Raw genomic sequence first — 17,305 nt, 5'->3', positions numbered from 1 at the left:
CCTCTTGATATGCTGGCGTACAGCTCCGGTGCGCGCCTGAGATATGATCAGCTGTAGACAGCATCCAGCAGTCCTATAGTTCACCAAGCAAGTGACTGTGTAACAGCTTTAATATGTCGGCAGGATTATATAAAGTTCGTGTTACTCGGACGCAGGCAATTACCGGTGACTTTTATTGTGTGGAAAGCGGCGCTCGCTGCCGTCTCGCCCCCAGGCTGACGAATGCGGTGAGGCGGCGAGTTGTTCGGGGATGCTTACACCACACAAAAAATCACGTGTTTTTTTTCCTGGAGAAACACGTGACAAGTGGTGACTCGAGGCCAGAAATAGGATGGTTGCTTGCATTGTGCAGCACCTAAATTGCTTCCTTTTTCCACTTGCTTCCCTCGCCCTTTCGCTTCATATGCGATTCCCGTTATTCCTTCACACTCACTTGTACGACCTCCGCCACCCCCCACAGCATTCTGCTGTGATTCAACCCTGTCTATAATTCGTAATGTCTGGTGGTTGCCCGCTGCGAGTCTTACTGCGTCCCCTCCTGCTGTGCGCCATCCTTTCCCGACGAATCGTCTCCTTCAGTACCCGGCGTCCTCTGTTTTGCGCCCGTCCGTCAACCTCCGCCTTTGATTGGTCTTCAAATAAGCACTCGATAGCCACCATTTATCCCTCTACTAGTTACAAGCTGAGTGCCTTGTCTTCGACGCCGTGGCCTTTACCGGAAGTGGAGGCACGGGCCGCACTCCCAAGCACACGTCGAGCAGCCCGTGACGTTTCCATGGCCAAACTTGCAAAGATAACCGGCGGTGCCGCGCCCGCTGTCGAGACGAGTCAAAAGCAATCATTCTCCCTGTCAGCACTGTGGGGGGTGGTGGGGGTTGTGGCTATGCTCAGCAACGCCATCCGTCGACTCTTGCCCATCGCCCTGGAGCCTTTCAAGAAGACGGCGACCCCTACGGCCTTCACACCTCTCCACTGGGCGCAATACGTGGGATTTGCTCTCATCATGGCATATGCAGAGGGCTACAAAGGCTTCCAGCTCAAATTCTCCCCGCTGGTAGTAAAACGCGCCCTCACCCTGGGTCCTCGCTCCCCCCTCCTCCACAAGGTCCTGGCGGCCCCCTACAGCATGGGCCTCTTCCACGCGAGTAAAAAACGACAAATCGTGTCGTGGACGATCGCCTTGGGTGTGATCGGCCTCGTGAAAGCGGTCAAGACGCTGGCCTTCCCCTACCGGTCCATCGTGGACGCGGGCGTGGTGGCAGGCCTTTCCTGGGGCGCCCTATCCATCGCGGGGATCTACGCGCAGGCCCTTCGGGGACATGTTCCGAGCATAGACCCAGCCTTGCCGGACGTGAAGAAGGCGTAAGGGGGGTATAGGACGGATGCAGGGAGGGTATCTCGGAGGGGTCGGGCGAAAGCAACGGGGCAGGAGGTTTGGACCCGGCGACATGCTGATCGAGGAAATAGATTCGAAGCCCATGCTTAACAGTGCCTCGGATGGAGGTACCCCGTTAAGGATCGTGGGCGGCATCACGAGGCAGGAATGAATGCAATACTCTGGGGACGAGGGCTCTCCTGCTCCTTGTAGGGGGCTGTGGGTAGGACCACAGTGGGGGCGCTAGCGGAAATTTTGATACCATGAGAAAGAAACGAAGATCACGACCATTGGCGTGTGCCTCTTGTTGACATGTGTGCGGGATTGTAGACGCTCGTGAGATTGGAAACGGAGAGCGCGATGCCAAGCATGTCGAATCCAGCGCGAGGAAAAAGGCCTCGCGCCATAAGTTCCTCACTTCGTTTCTTTTGCATTCCATCACCATCTCCTCCCACATCTTCCGCATTCATCCCTACGGGCGTCCCGGACACTGCGCTAGCCCACCTCCCTCGGCGCAGGCCCGGTCGACACCAGGGTGCCAGGCGCTTTTTTCTCCCTACCCAAGTACACCCGTAACCGCAGCCGACGCGATCCCCCCCGCCTATTCGTCCTCCTCCTCCTCTTCCTCTTCCTCTTCCTCCTCGTCCAGGTGAAAGTGCCACTTTGTCCAGTCTACTTGATGGAAGAGTTTCTGTGGAGTGCAAAGGAAAAGGGAGGGAGTCAGTGCCACGCCCTCGTGATCAAAAGTGACACCATGGAAAGAGAGCACTCTCGACGACATCACTTGCACGCGACACGAACAGATCACGCATAGATTGTGTGACAGGTGGTTGCCTGAGCGCGCGAGCGACAACGTTGTCTCCAGCTCCTCCCTTACACCCTATGTTGCTCTCCATGTGGCGGAGGATGACTTTCAGATAGTACGCACCCCTCTGTTACTTATTTCCCAGGCCGTATCGATGCCTTTCGAGTACACCCACTCCACAACAATGGCTCCTGCGAAGACGTAAGTCAAATAGGCAATGTTGCTGCGGAACACATTCCTGTACAGCGTATGCACGAACGCCCCGCTGCCTCCTGGACTGGCCGTAGCAAGACCACGCCGACCTATCATGATACAGAGGATAGATTAATTGATTGGTGGCGTGCTTTCAAAATGAGTTCGCGCCAACAAATAAATTATTCGAAGTCTCTCAGCCCGTTGACCACTTTCCCACCCTGCCCAAGCTATCCTTTCCATCCCTATTCGTGTTTGCTCTCCACGTACCATTCCCCGCCATTGCCAGCCGCTGGACAGGCATGCGTCGAAATGCCGTAGAAAACAGCATTATCTAATGGGGATGGTAAAGATGTTGGGGTACGCGAGTATAAGTACGGTCTACCAGATGAGAGGTCGCATCGAGATGAGGGAGGGGCGCGTCCGCCGGGCAGCCTGCCCTTTCCGAAGCACGCGAGCATTCGTAACATCATGACCAAGGCACAGTCGCCCTACAAAACATTTCCACCACATCCCCTTCCGAATGAACGTCAATGTCAACCCCGCGAGCGGTGCGAAACAAGCAGGTTCTTCCCGCAGCCCGCGTTTTTGTGTCGCTAGGTCCGGTAATGCGCGACATTGCATCTGCGGGAATGATCGATTCCGCCGCCTTCCTTGTCAGAGTCTTCGCATAAGTCCCACCCGACCGCGTGCACAGGTAGCCGTGGCTCTACTGGCGCTCTTCACGATCCTGAAGGAGACTGACATGTGCAAGAGAGATCCTGCATGTCCGTAGGCACAGAGTCTGGCTTTCTGTGCTTAAGATCGTGCGGCGATTGCATCACTTATCTCGTGGCCCCTTTCCCTGCTCACTTTTTGATTTTTCTCATCTGAAAATTACACCATAGGGACGACAGCAGTGGGCAAAATGTCTCCGCAAGGCACATTGCTGGGATTGTAACACTGTAGCAAAGAACAGTATGGGACCCCAATCTTCACGAGGAGCCCAAAAAGAGGGATGCGGGACTGGACACAACGTGCTTTGGTGGTGCAACCAGGACCCGTGTGGAGTGGTGTGTGCCGGCGTGACCTGGAGTTTGATATTGTACGCTCAGTACACCATCAATAAGATAGTGATATTCGGGTGGATGGGCGTGCTATCTCTATGGGGTTTTCTAAACGTAACTGCCTTCAATGCCACAGCCTGCCTGGCTATAATTTCCCATGTCCGGGCCATGACGACAGACCCCGGCGCAGTGCCTCGAAACGCACTCCCGCTGGCTGATGACCCGGAGGTGCAGGCAAACGGACAGGAAGGGACCGGCACCAATGGTGTCGCCATGGATGAAGGAAGACTCTCTGGATCCCATGATGGGGTCCTGGGTAATGCAGGCATGGGAGGCAATCCCCGAGCGCGCGTTCGCAAGTTTTGCCGTCGGTGTAATGCATTCAAGCCCCCGCGCGCTCACCATTGCAGCATTTGTCGTCGTTGCGTGGTCAAAATGGACCACCACTGCCCTTGGGTCAACAACTGCGTGGGCATCGGGAACCACAAGCTCTTCTTGCTCTTCATCTTCTACGTCTTCATCATGTGTACCTACGCCTTGACGCTTGTGCTGGTCAGGTACGCGGGATGTATCGGAGAGGAGGACGCCGAAGGCTGCGACGATATGGCCGGGAATTTGTTGGTGGTGTTCCTGGTGATGGAGGCAGTCCTCTTCGGCCTTTTCACTTGCTGCATGATGCTCGATCAGTGGACGGTTGTCTCTACAAATACGACGGCCATCGACCGCTTAAAGGGCCAGTACCACGCCGTATCGACCTCCGTGGGTAGAGCTGACGTGAACGAGGTGTTCGGGGGCAAGGAGGGCAGGAGGATCCGGTGGCACTGGTTGTGGCCGTCGGCGGCCCACTTTCCCGGCTCGGTGTTGAGCGATTTGTTGGGGTACAGGGTAGAAGACGGCGAGGGCATGGCCCTGGAGGAAGGCAGAAGCGAGGAAGCGCGGGACGCGGAGGAATGCCGGGAGGCGGACGAGGAGTCTGGCATCCTCCTGCTTGATCGACGCCGACGGGCCAGCTCGAGCTCACGGGAAGACATGGTGGGTCCGGTGACTGTCTTCGAGGACTCGCTCCCTCCAAGTATCCACGGTACCGGAGCTACCCATCGGAGCAACTGGAGCAGCCGCGCATCCATGCCCAGCAAGCGCGTCCCAACCCAGGCGAGCAGAGGCAAAGGACAAGGGCTCGAGGGAATGAGCGCGGGAGAGGTGGGAGCGCCTCTCTCGGAGGGGCCGCCGGAGCGCTTTGGCGTCTTGTGGCATCCAGGATCGGCGTGATAGTAGCTTTAAGGGGAGGGATAGGGTATATCTTGGAATGTATAGTGTACCGGGTTGATTTGAGATGTAAACAAGTCAGCGCATTGCGACCGTGTCTTGACGAACGTGTTGGTAGGAGAAGGCTTTTAACAAAAAACAGATAAAGCATATCGGCGAGGACTGAAGGCCCCCGAAAGCGAAATACCTTTATCATGCATGGCATACAGTTATTTTCAAGTATCGTTCCAAATCCGTCACAGAACATCGAAAAGCGACACAATATTCACATAGCGCCCACTGTAAGGGAGCTCGAGGATTCAGCCATACTCGCACACGAAGAAGGCGTGTAGTAGAGCCTGCCTGGCATCCGTCTTATTTCTCAATTTCGTGAACCTATTTTTACCATTTATTTATGCCCCTTCCCTCAAGACAACCAAGCGGCAGGCATCGCCTGTACGCACCCAGCTCCCGGAGGCCGAAGCAGAAGTTGCAGAATCAAAGGTATATTCATACCCGGATACCGCCAACAAAAGGCAGCAATGTTCAAGGTGGGGATCAGGGGGACCAGCACATTGTAGAAAGCCACATGGTGTAAGGGCAGTCGGCTGTGTACCACCAAGGTTACCAAAAACGTCGCAAAATTGTTGGCCGCCACCGCCGCCAGGGCTTGATATGTCGCCCATCTCGTCAGCGCTGGACACGCCATGGTCAGGCTTCTGGTGTAGGCAGAGCCCCAAAGCAGGTAAGGCAGCTGCAAGAGAGCCGAGGAACCGAGCAAGGCCACGAACACGGTGGGAGCACAACCCTGCCAGGCTGTCATCAAGGACGCGTCCAAAGCGTCCGCCGACGGCTGTCGCCACAAATTGCTCCCAAAGACTTGAGTGAGCGAAGAGCGTTCGAAAGGCAAGTACCATTTCCGGCCTAGTTTTGTCTTATACATCCCCCGCCGCCAGCATCGAATGTTCTGACCAGCATCACTCCAGGAAAATGCAACGGCATATGCAGCTACTAAAGCAGAGAGCCTCCCTATTGGCGCGTACCACGCCTGGCCGCCAAAACGAAAGGTCGTGCTCCACCCCAAAAATGCTAGTCCGTACAGAGTGCCTACAGCCAGTCCGCGAGCAGCAGGAATATCGTAGGCGGGGAAGCGACTGGGAATCAGGGCGACGCCGAACAGAAGATTCATTAGAATTGTAGCCACCGTGACACCGTACAATAGTCCAGGCGCATGTGTGTTAGTCAATGCCTCCCGAACGACAAGGACAAGCGGTAAGAGCAAAGCGCCGATGCCCCCCAGTCGATGTCCGATTGCATTAAGTGACCGCCAGCTTCCCACGTTCACCAAAGGTAACCCTCGGGCCACACACAGGAAGTATGGCAACAAGGTCGCTGCCAAAGGGGCGATGGAGAGAAATGCCCGCTTCCCCAAAGGCATGGTACGAAAGCAGATGGACGCAAGCAGTGTCATGGAAGCCCCTATCCCGACTACCAAACTTGCTACAAACTTTTTTCGTGCGATCTTAGGCTCCAGTGAAGGCGACAATTCGTAATCTTGAGCCATGTTGCCAGCTGCTTTCACTGTTGCCTGCTTTAACTTATGATCAGCTTTTAGAAGTGCTAGCCACGGTGGCTTCAAAGGGTCGTGGAATTGAAGCGCCTGTCGAAGGCATGTGGGGGGAGATGGCGCAGTCCGGCACCGTGGATACCGCACTCCACCGAACCGACACGTATGCGGAAATGACACATATAATCCAGGACAGAAATGTGGAAAGGATGAGAAATTATTCTCGCATACGGAGCGCAAATGGCGGGGAGTATCCTTTGTCAAGGGCTCTGAGGAGCGGGTCACCGGCAATCGGAAAGTCCGCGCACCAGGGACGCTTAGGCAGATGACGAGCAGCCATAGCATCTGCGAGCTCTGAGTGAGACGCCACAGTAACCACGCAGTGTCCAGTCTGTTCGGTGATGCGCAGATACGTCGTCATGAGTGAGAAAACTGCGCCAGTACCTTCTGGACGTGTGTCTTTGTCCGATTCGGTTTGTTCTGCTTTGCCTTCGCCGAATCTAACGGCTCGGAAGGGAGTGAAACAAGGTGAGCCCGAATCTGAGGCCTCGAAACTTTTTTTGGATGATGAAAATAGATTGTCGAAAATTTGGATGAACGAAAAAGACGGTTCTGCTTCCTATTCTTGCTGGATCTGCATAAGAACCTGGTCACATGCCTTTAAATAATAAATGGGCATACGCTGCCCTTGACATAAGACTTGGTTGAAGAGCAACTGTTGTCCAATAGTTGAGAGCATTAGACTTTATCTGGATAGCAATCTTTTGGAAGCACTGTAATGTTACTCAAAGAGTTTTGATCGGTCATTTTACATGTGTTGAGAAGGGCCTGAGGTTCAGCGTGGCTAGCACCCGGGTAGCCTTTCCTAAGTCTTAAAAAGTACTGTCGGTACAAAAAGACATTTATGTTTCTCGTTCGATGGTCCAAGACGTGCTGGAGGGCGCTTTTAGATCCATCAATCGAGATTCGTCACTCCATCTCTTATGACCGAAAGTACACCGTGGCATTAAAGTGTCGATCGATTGACTTGCTATATTAACTGGTCCAAGACGTGGTAGAGGGCGCTTTTAGGTCCATCAATCGAGATTCGTCACTCCATCTCTCATGACCGAAAGTACACCGTGGCATTAAAGTGCCGATCGATTGACTTGCTATATTAACTATCCGACCTTCGTGAATTTGTGATCCATTCTGTTCGTTATTTGCCTTAAGCATTATCAAATCTTCGACCTCCTGGAACGACCTTCGATATGGAGGCCATCCGCTTCGGTCAGCAGGTCCACAGTCGCCGCCACGTTTCGGATATGCTGCTGGACTGCGCAACTTATCTTTAGGATGCCGTCAGAGAAAACATCGAGAATCTTTAACGAAGTCCCCGGAAAACTTAGTTTGCTAATCTGCTCCAAAGTCCTGGCAAAGTTCTTAATGCAAAAGGCGCCCTTGAAAAACGAGAACAACGGTAAGATCACGAAGGCAAACCGGCAGGAATCTCACCCTCTCGTGTCACCCGTCCCATTACTCCAAGGACTACACCCTATACGTTGACGGTACCCCCAGGGGAAAGAAAGGTGCTGGAGATACCCTTCGAGGTAATACTGCAAGTATCCCTCCTTTTCCCAGGGAAACGCTAAGCCCCCTTGTTTCGCACGGTGTCCCATCCGCAGGTGCCCGACATGCGTCTTTATGTACATCCATCCAGAAATATTACTCTACCTTTTCCGACCAATGGTACAATTTTTTACCTTTCCACCCGAATTTGGCTTGGAACCCCAATCGAATCACAAGGTAAGCCCCTAATCGCCCTAACCAATTTCCTCGCGCCTCTCGAAAAACAGAAAGACCTCTCATGGGGGATAGTAGTTGTATCAACATTAGAAAATGTACCAGAGAGAAGTTTTGTGTGGTAGCTGCAGGGAAGAGTGGCAGTACATCGGAAAAGCGCACGCTTAGTAGGTACTGGGTGGGAGCTGGAGGGAACAATAGCAGTATTTAAATTGGCAAAGCACACCAAAGTCAGGTACTGAGTGGTTCAACCCTAGTAAGTGTGGGAGGTCAAGGCGTGATGGGCACGGAAGCCCTACCCCAGCTTGCCCCGTCCCAATGGGCCAATGGGAGACGACCATGTCAGGAACTCGCTCTGATCGCCCGCGATTCGAATCAGCAGCGATGTTCCATCGAAAGACTGCAGGGTTGTTTGCTGTGCCATTGCGTCGACGGGACTCGAATGCGGAATGGAGAGGCATTGTAAATGAGCAGGGGAGTGATGAATTGACACGAGGTTCAAACAAATTTGTTGCCGGAGTCTTGAGGGCCAGCCACCAACGATCGCCTCTAAGCGTCTCACAATTTAAATTTCTGCCTTCTTTCGACGTAAACAAAACAGAGCATCATGCGTCGTATTACGAAGCTTGGCCTTATGCTAGGCGCGCTGGCTATGATTTGTTGGACGTCAGGTAGGTCAACACACTTGACCGGCGAGCAAATAATACTTGTCCCTCCAGGCCCACTTAGGTGGCTACCTTCTGTCCATAGCCTTCCCTTGTGGTGTGCAATTTCTCAGCCTTTCCTGCGTGTTGTGTGTCCTCACCACCCTCTTATTTGTGACGTTCAAAGCATTGCGGGTGATTACGGCATCGGCTCATGTTGTGTTTATCCCGAAAAGCGATGTTCTACATAGCTGTCAGTGTGGTCAGAGCTCCTATTCCGAGCAAATCCTTCTTCGCTTTGCGACCGTGATGTTCATTCGACACTTTCACCCGTTACTTTTACTCATCTTCATTCCCGGTCATTCACCCTGAAACAGTCACAGCACAAAATACGGAAGTCGAGGAGATCCTCGACCGTGAGTACGGTGCGGACATGGACGAGGACAAGATCATGGCAGACATCGCCAAGACCAATGGTATCGATCCCGAAAAATTCAACTACGAAGAGTGGCTTGCCCAGCAGAAAGAAGAAATCGATGAGAAAGATCGAGCGTAAGTAGTTGTAAGCGGGTGTGTGGGTCGAAAGTATGAGCGTTAAAAAATGAGTAGACCTGATAATGGATTTCAGGCATGCTCTGTGCAAGTCTGTTCGATTGCCTCTTACCTTATCATCCCCTTTTTATCTTCAGTGCCGCACCCTCAGAGCTCGATTTGGCGCTGGAGGCAGAGGGTGAAAAATTCGAATTCCAGGCCGAAGTTTCCCGCCTCATGGACATCATTATTAACTCGCTTTACAAGACCAAGGAAATCTTTCTTCGCGAGCTCATTTCCAACGCCTCGGACGCCTTGGACAAGATCCGCTTCATGGCCATCGGAGATGCCTCCGCTCTCGAGACGAAGCCCGACCTGGAGCTGCGCATCCAGGCGAACAAGGACAAGAACACCCTGGTCATCCGCGACACCGGCGTGGGCATGGACCGCAACGACATGGTGAACAACTTGGGCACAGTCGCCAAGTCCGGCACGGCGAACTTCATGGACGCCCTGGCGGAGGGCCAGGACCTCTCCCTCATTGGTCAGTTTGGCGTGGGCTTTTACTCGATTTACCTCGTAGCAGACAAGGTCCGGGTAGCCTCCAAGAAGAACGGGGCGGAGCAGTACGTATGGGAGTCGACGGCCGACGGCGTCTTCACTGTCGTCAAGGACCCTCGCGGGGACACCTTAGGCCGCGGGACGGAGATCACGCTGTACCTGAAGGATGGTGCCAAGGAGTTCGCCAAGACTGATGTCCTTGAAGGGCTGGTCAAGCGCTACTCCGAGTTTATCTCCTTCCCGATCTACCTGGAGAAGAGCTACAAGGAGGAGGTGGAGGTGCCAGTTGAGGAAGAGGAGGTCGAGAGCGTGACCACGGAGGGTGACGAAGACGAGGAGGAGGAGTTTGAGGAGGTGGAGGTGTCCGACGACGTGAAGACGAAGAAGGAGATGATCACCAAGACGGTCTGGGAGCGGGTGAATACCAACGTAGCCATTTGGTCCCGCCCAAGCTCCGAGATCACCGACGAAGAGTACTCTAACTTCTACAACGCCTTCACCAAAGACACTGTCGCCCCGCAAAGCTGGATCCATTTCAAGGCAGAGGGTGAGATGGAGTTCAAGAGCATCCTCTACATCCCTGGCGAGGCGCCCTCCGATCTCTATGACACATACTACACCAAGACCGCTCAACTTCGCCTGTATGTGAAGAAGGTGTTGATCTCGGACGAGTTCGAGGAGCTCCTCCCTCGCTACATGAATTTCATCCGCGGCGTGGTTGACTCTGACGATCTGCCTCTAAATGTGTCCCGAGAGACGTTGCAGCAGCACAAGCTTCTGAAGGTGATGGCGAAGAAGCTGACGCGCAAGGTATTGGAGATGCTTCGGCGCCTGGCCAGCAAGGGCCATACGAGTGAGCCGGACGAGGCAGAGGAGGAGGAGGAGGAGGAGGAGAGCGAGACGAAGAAGGTGGTGGACAACGAGAAGTACATCAAGTTCTGGGAGACCTTTGGAAAGAGTATCAAGCTGGGCGTGGTCGAGGACATGGTGAACAGGGCTAAATTAGTCAAGCTGCTTCGATTCAGGAGCAGCCTAGAGGGAAACAACTGGACCAGTCTGGAGGGCTACCTCTCTCGTGCCAAGGACTGGCAGAAGTCCATCTACTACTTGGCGGGCGAGTCCATGGAGGCGGTACAGAAGAGCCCCTTTGTGGAGAAGTTTAAGTCCAAGGGATTGGAAGTTCTTTTCTTGGTCGACTCGATCGATGAGTACTGCATCCAGCAGATCCCCGAGTTCGAAGGTAAAAAGCTGCAGTCCATTTCTAAGGAAGGACTTAAATTCGGAGACGAGGACGAGAAGACGGTGAAAAGCCGCGAGAAGTATTACAAAGAAGCCTTCGCCTCCCTGGTCGAGTACCTGAAGACCCTCTTTAAGGGGAAGATCAAGGAGGTGGCCATCTCCCACCGCATCGAGTCGGCACCCTCCGTCATCGTCACGGGCCGCTACGGCCACTCCGCCAATATGGAGCGCATCATGCGCACGCAATCGATCAACGATCCGGCCAAGTATAATGCCCTTTTGGCCCAGAAGACGATGGAAATCAACCCTCGTCACCCCATCGTCGTGGAGCTCAACCGACGGCTGCAGGAGCACGGAGACGACGCCGACGGAGTCTTGGACACGGCGTGGCTTCTCTACGATACTGCCTTGCTCGAGTCAGGCTTCACCCACGATGACGTGCCAAAATTCACGTCCCGCGTCCTCAATGCCATGCGCTCGGGTCTGCACCTCCCCAATTTGGACCTCCACGACGAGGCGGAAATCGCAGTGGAGGAGGAGGATGAGGATGAGGGTGAGGTCATCCCGGAGGGCACCATGCCGGACCTCTCTCAGTACACGGCCTCTGTCTCGGATGAACTCTGAGCGGAGAGAAGTCAGGAATTACTTCTTGCCGGCAATGGGATTTCTGACGGGTGAGAGGATCTCTTTAAAAGATCAGGGAGTGAGGATTGCTCCAGCAGCAGCGGGAGGGGCCTGGACTGCCAATTCAAAACTTTTAAAATAGACATCCTAGCCCAAAATGTTTCCGCGGTGTTCAATAACGCCTCGTGGAGAGGTTTAGATTAGGGTAGAAGGGACCAAAAAAAGTCAGGCGGCAGCCAAGGGGATAGATGGCCGACAACGCGCGCATAGTACCTGGGAAGTGCGCCGGGGAAGTGAGGCCCTTATATTTAGGATGGAGGCCAAAAAAATAAGACAACAACGTGGATGACGCCTTTCCTGTCCAAACGACGAAGGCTCAAGTTTTTTCCTTACGATCACGTTAGTACATTCCGTAGCAGCTTTGCAACTACAATGTTGGTTTCTTTCTCGCGTGCCGTTGGTTCGTGTATTGTTTCATACCTTTTTTTTCCGTCCGATGCGATGGCATCGCCGGGGGGGGGTACGGGAGAGACGTATGTCACAACCCCTCCCACAGGACCCAGCGAGACACTTTTTACACACATTACGTGGCCAATTTCGGTACCCTCTGCGGTGTTTCGTTTCGACCCCACTCATCTCATCACTTGGAGCAAGAAGAGCCTTGAAAGACGTACATCAATGTAGAATGGACGTTGACTCTCCTGGCGGGGTCGCCCTTGCGGGCTACTGCCTGGTCTCGCCAAGTCTGCGCGTCGTCTCCCCCTGATACTGCCATGCGCCTCTGGACGTTTTGTGGCCTTGATGCATTTCACCACGGGTTACTTCCTTCGACACACGGTATGCACAGGGTAGCTCTCGATCGTGCCCATCTTTAGTGGTCCTGACATGGTTAAACGTGTACTCTTGTTGGCGCTTATCCTGTCAGCCCATCTAGCCCCGGCTTTTTCACTTCGACCTCCCCCACCTCTGATCTTCCCAGCTTCGTATGGATCCCGAACAGCTGCGCTTTCACAAACGTCGATGGCTCTTTTCAAAGATCTACGCGACTTTGTTTTTCGGAGGCGAAGGCCCAAAAATGTCTCAGTCCTGCCAAAAGATCAGGAGTCACTTACGAAATATCAACGTTTTCGCCAAGTTATGCCGGTACCACCACCGAACGAGCGCCGTCGTTATGCGTTGGGTGGTGCGTCCTCAAGCTTACCTTCCATGGAAGCTCTATGGGCGGAGGCGTGGCCGACAGCGGCTTGTAAGGATGCAATGGAGCGGCAAAAAGCGCTGAGCGATGGGGATGGTCCTCCCCAGGCAGGTGCACTCACGCGAAAGTTTGGACACAATGAAACATTACGCGCAATATTCTATAAGGACGCGGCATCTTGGTGTCCCTACTGTGCTTCGGTTTGGATGACGTTGGAAGAAAAGTGTATGCCCTACACCTTGAAGCGCATCAATCTGCTTTCCTATGGTGAGAAGCCCGAATGGATATACGACATCTCGGGGACAGGACTCTTGCCCTTGCTGGAAGTAAATGGACGGATGATACGCGAGTCTGTTGAGATTTGCAAGTCGATCGACAAATGGCAAGGTTTCGACGAAGGCGTGATGGTAAAACCTCGGCGGCTGTGGCCCGACGAGGGGGACGCACTCCACGCCGAAGCCGAAGCATTGCTGGGCCTGGAGCGGGACTTGTTCCGGGACTGGTTTGTCTATCTGTTTGAGAAGCCCGAGTCTCATGGCCACGATGAATTTTGGACCGTGCTCCGGCAGGTGGAGAGTGCTCTGGCGAAATACGCCGAAAGCCCGTGGTTTTTGCCCGGCACTGAGCCGTCTCTGGTGGACATCATTTTCGCGCCAAAAGTCGAGCGCGTGATTGCCTCCTGCCTCTATTGGAAAGGACTGACTCTGCGCCAGCACCCAGATCTGCCAGCGTTGAGCAGGTGGCTTGACGCCTTGGATCATCGACCGTCCTACGCTGCTTTCAAAGCCGATTTTTTCACCCTAATCAACAGCTTGGAGCCACTTTTTGGTCGGGCATACAGCGTGAACACACCAGAAGTAGCAGAGCTGCAACAGAAGCTCGACGGTTTTCATCCCACGGCCTGGCGATTGCCTGTATCGGAAGAGGAGAAAGTGCGCGAATATCTTCCAGAGGCCACACAACCGACCGAGCTTTATGCCCGCCAGAGCGCCGCGGTTCGGCTCATCATAAATCATAAGCGGCTGCCTCGCTACATGCTGCGTGCGCTGGGGGTGCCAGGACCAGAGTTTCGCTCTCCACTGGCTGATCCTTTCAACCAAATTGATGAGTGGGCGCTTCCTGAGGTGGAGACTGCCTATAGGTACTTGATATTGGCTCTTCTCCGTGGGAGAGACTACGTGGATCCGCTCTTGGCGGCGGACAAATCAGCAGCAGAAAGTGCGTACGGCTCGTCGGAGGAAGAAAGAGCCCTGGCAAGGGCTAGGATGGTGGCATGCCTAGAGTATCTAAAGTACCGGATTGGAGTCCCGAGAGATATGACCCTTGCAGAGGCGCGGCAAGTGCGTGGAACTTTGACTTGGCTGGTTGAGGCACTGAAATGACGAGGTGGTGAGACTTCTGTCCATTTTCATGTACATAGATAAGCGGTTGGCTCGCAGTCCCTACCGACGGAGAGCCACTGTATTGTATTTCACGTCTACCTAGCATACAAAACTGCAAAGAGAAGTAAGTCTAGCTATCGAGTTCTCTGGTGTTTTAAGGCCAATGCGTACATCGGTCCCATTTGTAATACTTTACAATTTTCCTTTTAGACTTCAGTGCATCATAACAATCTAAATTTGCCATCCCCCCCCCGGTAGGCGACATAGTTCTCCTGTAGTTCTCCCAGACAGGCCTCCACCGTCGTCACACCGTTGCCCAGCGCATGCCGATGACCGCAATGCGCGTCTGACAGAAGCTGAAGGCATTCAGAGGCGCTCAGTCCTTCGTGACTGTGGACACTCAGCATGGCGAGGATGCAGGCGTTGGGAGCGGCAGGCGACACTGCTGCGTGTGACGTCGCCGGCTCAGGATGGGGGGATGCTAGCATGGCCGCGGCTGCAGAACCGTTAGCATCGGCTGGATGCCGATTGTTGTCGTGGTAAGGATTGCACTGCCGTCGTTGGGCCTGTCCACGCTCTGGAAGAGGCGGGCACGCTTCTTCCTGCTCCTCCGGGCGGTCTACGGACTTGCCAGTGTCTTCCACGCTAGCGCACGCTGCCACATTTGGACGATTGCTCTCGTCGCTGATCATCCCGCAATTTGCCCATGCGCTGAGAGCATGCACGTCCTCTGACATGGACATGCTGGCTGTGGAGCCTCTTGCCTCCATTTCCTTGTTGAGATCCTTGTCCGCCTGCAGGCATTTGGCGAGCCTGGTCCGCTGCTTACAAGGGGACCGCGTCTTCGAACGCGTCTGCCGCAACACACATATACCTGCCAGAACGTCGGCCGGGCGCCAGTCAGGCAAGAGTTGCATCAAGACAGGCAAAGGGAAATTCTTAGAGAAGGGCTCTATTCCGCCGAGTTCTGCTCCTAGATGCAACCGCGGGCATGCCGCAGCCGCCTTTTCCATGTGCCGTGCCACCTCTGCTGCGATCATCACAGAATCTTTTAAGCAGGAGGAGACGGACATGCGCGTCCAATTTACAGAACTTCCCTTATCTTCAGCCTGCAATAGAATCGCCAAGACACGCGCTTCGTCGATACTATGCCGTCTTGCTATCTCCGTGATGGGCTGACCACAATTGAATTGAGATACAATGTGATGAGAGACCCTCTCTGACGAATTCGACCACCCGTTTTGCTCCTCATCTTTGTCGTCATTGGCTATTCCTGCCACCATGGTTTGCGCGTATACATCGAAAGAGAGCCCTGTTTCTATACAGACCTTCTCAAGCTTTTCTAAAAATACTTGACCGAAGGTCTAAAATGGGGTATGAAAAGAGCACATTACGACAGAAAAATAGATAAATAGAACAGAGGACAGAATAACACACAGTAAAGGAGAGTAGAACGGTGTGGCAGCTGAGGATCACAGCATGCCGTTAGGTTTTTTGTTAGAGTGACACTATAGCGGATGATTAACTTACAGAGGTTTGCAGCTGTGACCAAGTAGGTATTACTCCGCCTGGGCAGGCGTTCAACGAACTGGGACGAAGACGCACAACGGCTTCAAGTTGATGGGCGGTTGGTAAAGGTAGGCCACCGAGAGATGAATACAGGTACTCAAGCCTGAAAAATGATCGTTCCGAAATGAAATCTTGTTGACAACTTATCGATGTCGTGGTTCCTCTTTAAGGAAGGCGAACAAGGAGACAAGCGTAAATTACAATAGCACATACCGTAGGTTTTCAAGGGCGTGGATTACGTGTGCAATCTTGACCCTCATTTGCAGCATTTCCTTTGTCTTGGGATGCTCTCGCAGTGACCAGTCCAGCCGGTAACTCGAGTAGCCTGAGTCCGATTTTCTCTGGGCTTTCGGTCCAGTGGTCTCCGCTTCAGTTGGTTGAATCATGTCCAAACATTTTCCTATCGTCAGTGTTGTTAACAAGAGCGGAGATGGGCTCACGCTTGGTACTAATCGTCGTGCAGCCACAAGAGCCAAACGCAACTTCCATTTCGATGACGATCGCCGACTTGTCTTCAAGTAGGGATACGATCGTTATATTCCCAAGCAAATGCCGGTTCTAAGATGTGCTCGAGACTTCTTGAATGCATTAACTTTTTTTTGCTTTCAACAGAGGAACATCGGATCAAACTATACTTTCTATTGCTGCATGGTGCGTCCTGTGGCCTTGCTGCCTCACACAGCGAGACAAATGAATGGCCAGGCGGATCAGTTTGTGCTCGGATCAAAAGAGGTGAGTTATTTTTGAACAAATTTGTTTATGCATCGAGTCATCGCAATCCTAGGACAGGAGCGTGCGAACCATTTCCGCTAATTTGAAAAACAAGACTGCCGCTTCTTTGCTCGCGGAGCCCGCGCTTGCCTTTCTTTGCCCGTGATAATAGCCTCGAGCAAAATCGTTCGATAGAATACACGCTACAATTTGCCCCGCGACTGACACCGTAATATACCATCACTTTTATAAAAACTTTCATTCCTGCTATTCGGTATTCTTACCCAATGCATACATAAATCTGCCTGAGAAATTTATTCACACGAGTCCCCCGCATGGGACCCTCTTCACTTTCCACCGCCATTGAAGTCAGGCAGCGTATCCGTCCTTCATACCCTCTCCCTGTCTCCCTTGTCACGCCCCGATCCTCCCCCCTTTCAATATTCCTGGCTTCGTTGCCCCTGCTGGTGACCCCGGCGATGGCGTCGCTGCCGGGCTAGGAGGGGCCATAGTGGCGCGCGGCGCGACCTTGGGCTTGCTCAATTTCTTTCCCGCCAAAAGGTCAACAATCTCAGGACCAGTTAGCGTCTCGTGATCCAAGAGCGCCTTGGCGAGCAGGTCCAGGTCGCCCTTGTGTTTCACAAGGAGCTCCTTGGCTCGGAGGTGCGAGGCGTCCAGAATGGCCTTCACCTCTCTGTCGATGGCGGCCCGCGTCTCAGGACTCTGCTCGCCCCCATCCTTCGCGTGAAAGACCAGACCCACTGCCTCGCTCATCCCCCATTGCGTCACCATCGCCCGGGCCAACCGCGTGGCCTGCTGAATATCCGAGCTTGCCCC

At 53.6% G+C, this 17,305-nt stretch overlaps 2 protein-coding genes across 2 annotated transcripts; one reads left to right on the top strand and one right to left on the bottom strand.

Annotated features, from left to right (window-relative positions):
• Positions 1-13,000: 13,000 nt before the first annotated feature.
• NGA_2065500 (glutathione s-transferase) lies at positions 13,001-13,288 on the bottom strand (the record flags this gene model as incomplete). Its single annotated transcript, XM_005856203.1, has 1 exon — positions 13,001-13,288. A coding segment is annotated over one exon (288 nt), but the record flags the coding sequence as incomplete, so codon positions are not given.
• A 96-nt stretch (positions 13,289-13,384) lies between these two features.
• Positions 13,385-13,698, top strand: GST (glutathione S-transferase; the record flags this gene model as incomplete). Its single annotated transcript, XM_005856202.1, has 1 exon — positions 13,385-13,698. A coding segment is annotated over one exon (314 nt), but the record flags the coding sequence as incomplete, so codon positions are not given.
• Positions 13,699-17,305: the final 3,607 nt, after the last annotated feature.

This window comes from Nannochloropsis gaditana (assembly GCF_000240725.1).
Source record: "Nannochloropsis gaditana CCMP526 unplaced genomic scaffold scaffold020, whole genome shotgun sequence".
NCBI classification, from domain to species: domain Eukaryota; class Eustigmatophyceae; order Eustigmatales; family Monodopsidaceae; genus Microchloropsis; species Microchloropsis gaditana.
Note: the sequence above shows the minus strand (reverse complement) of the source record. Positions and strands in the feature narration are given on the sequence as shown.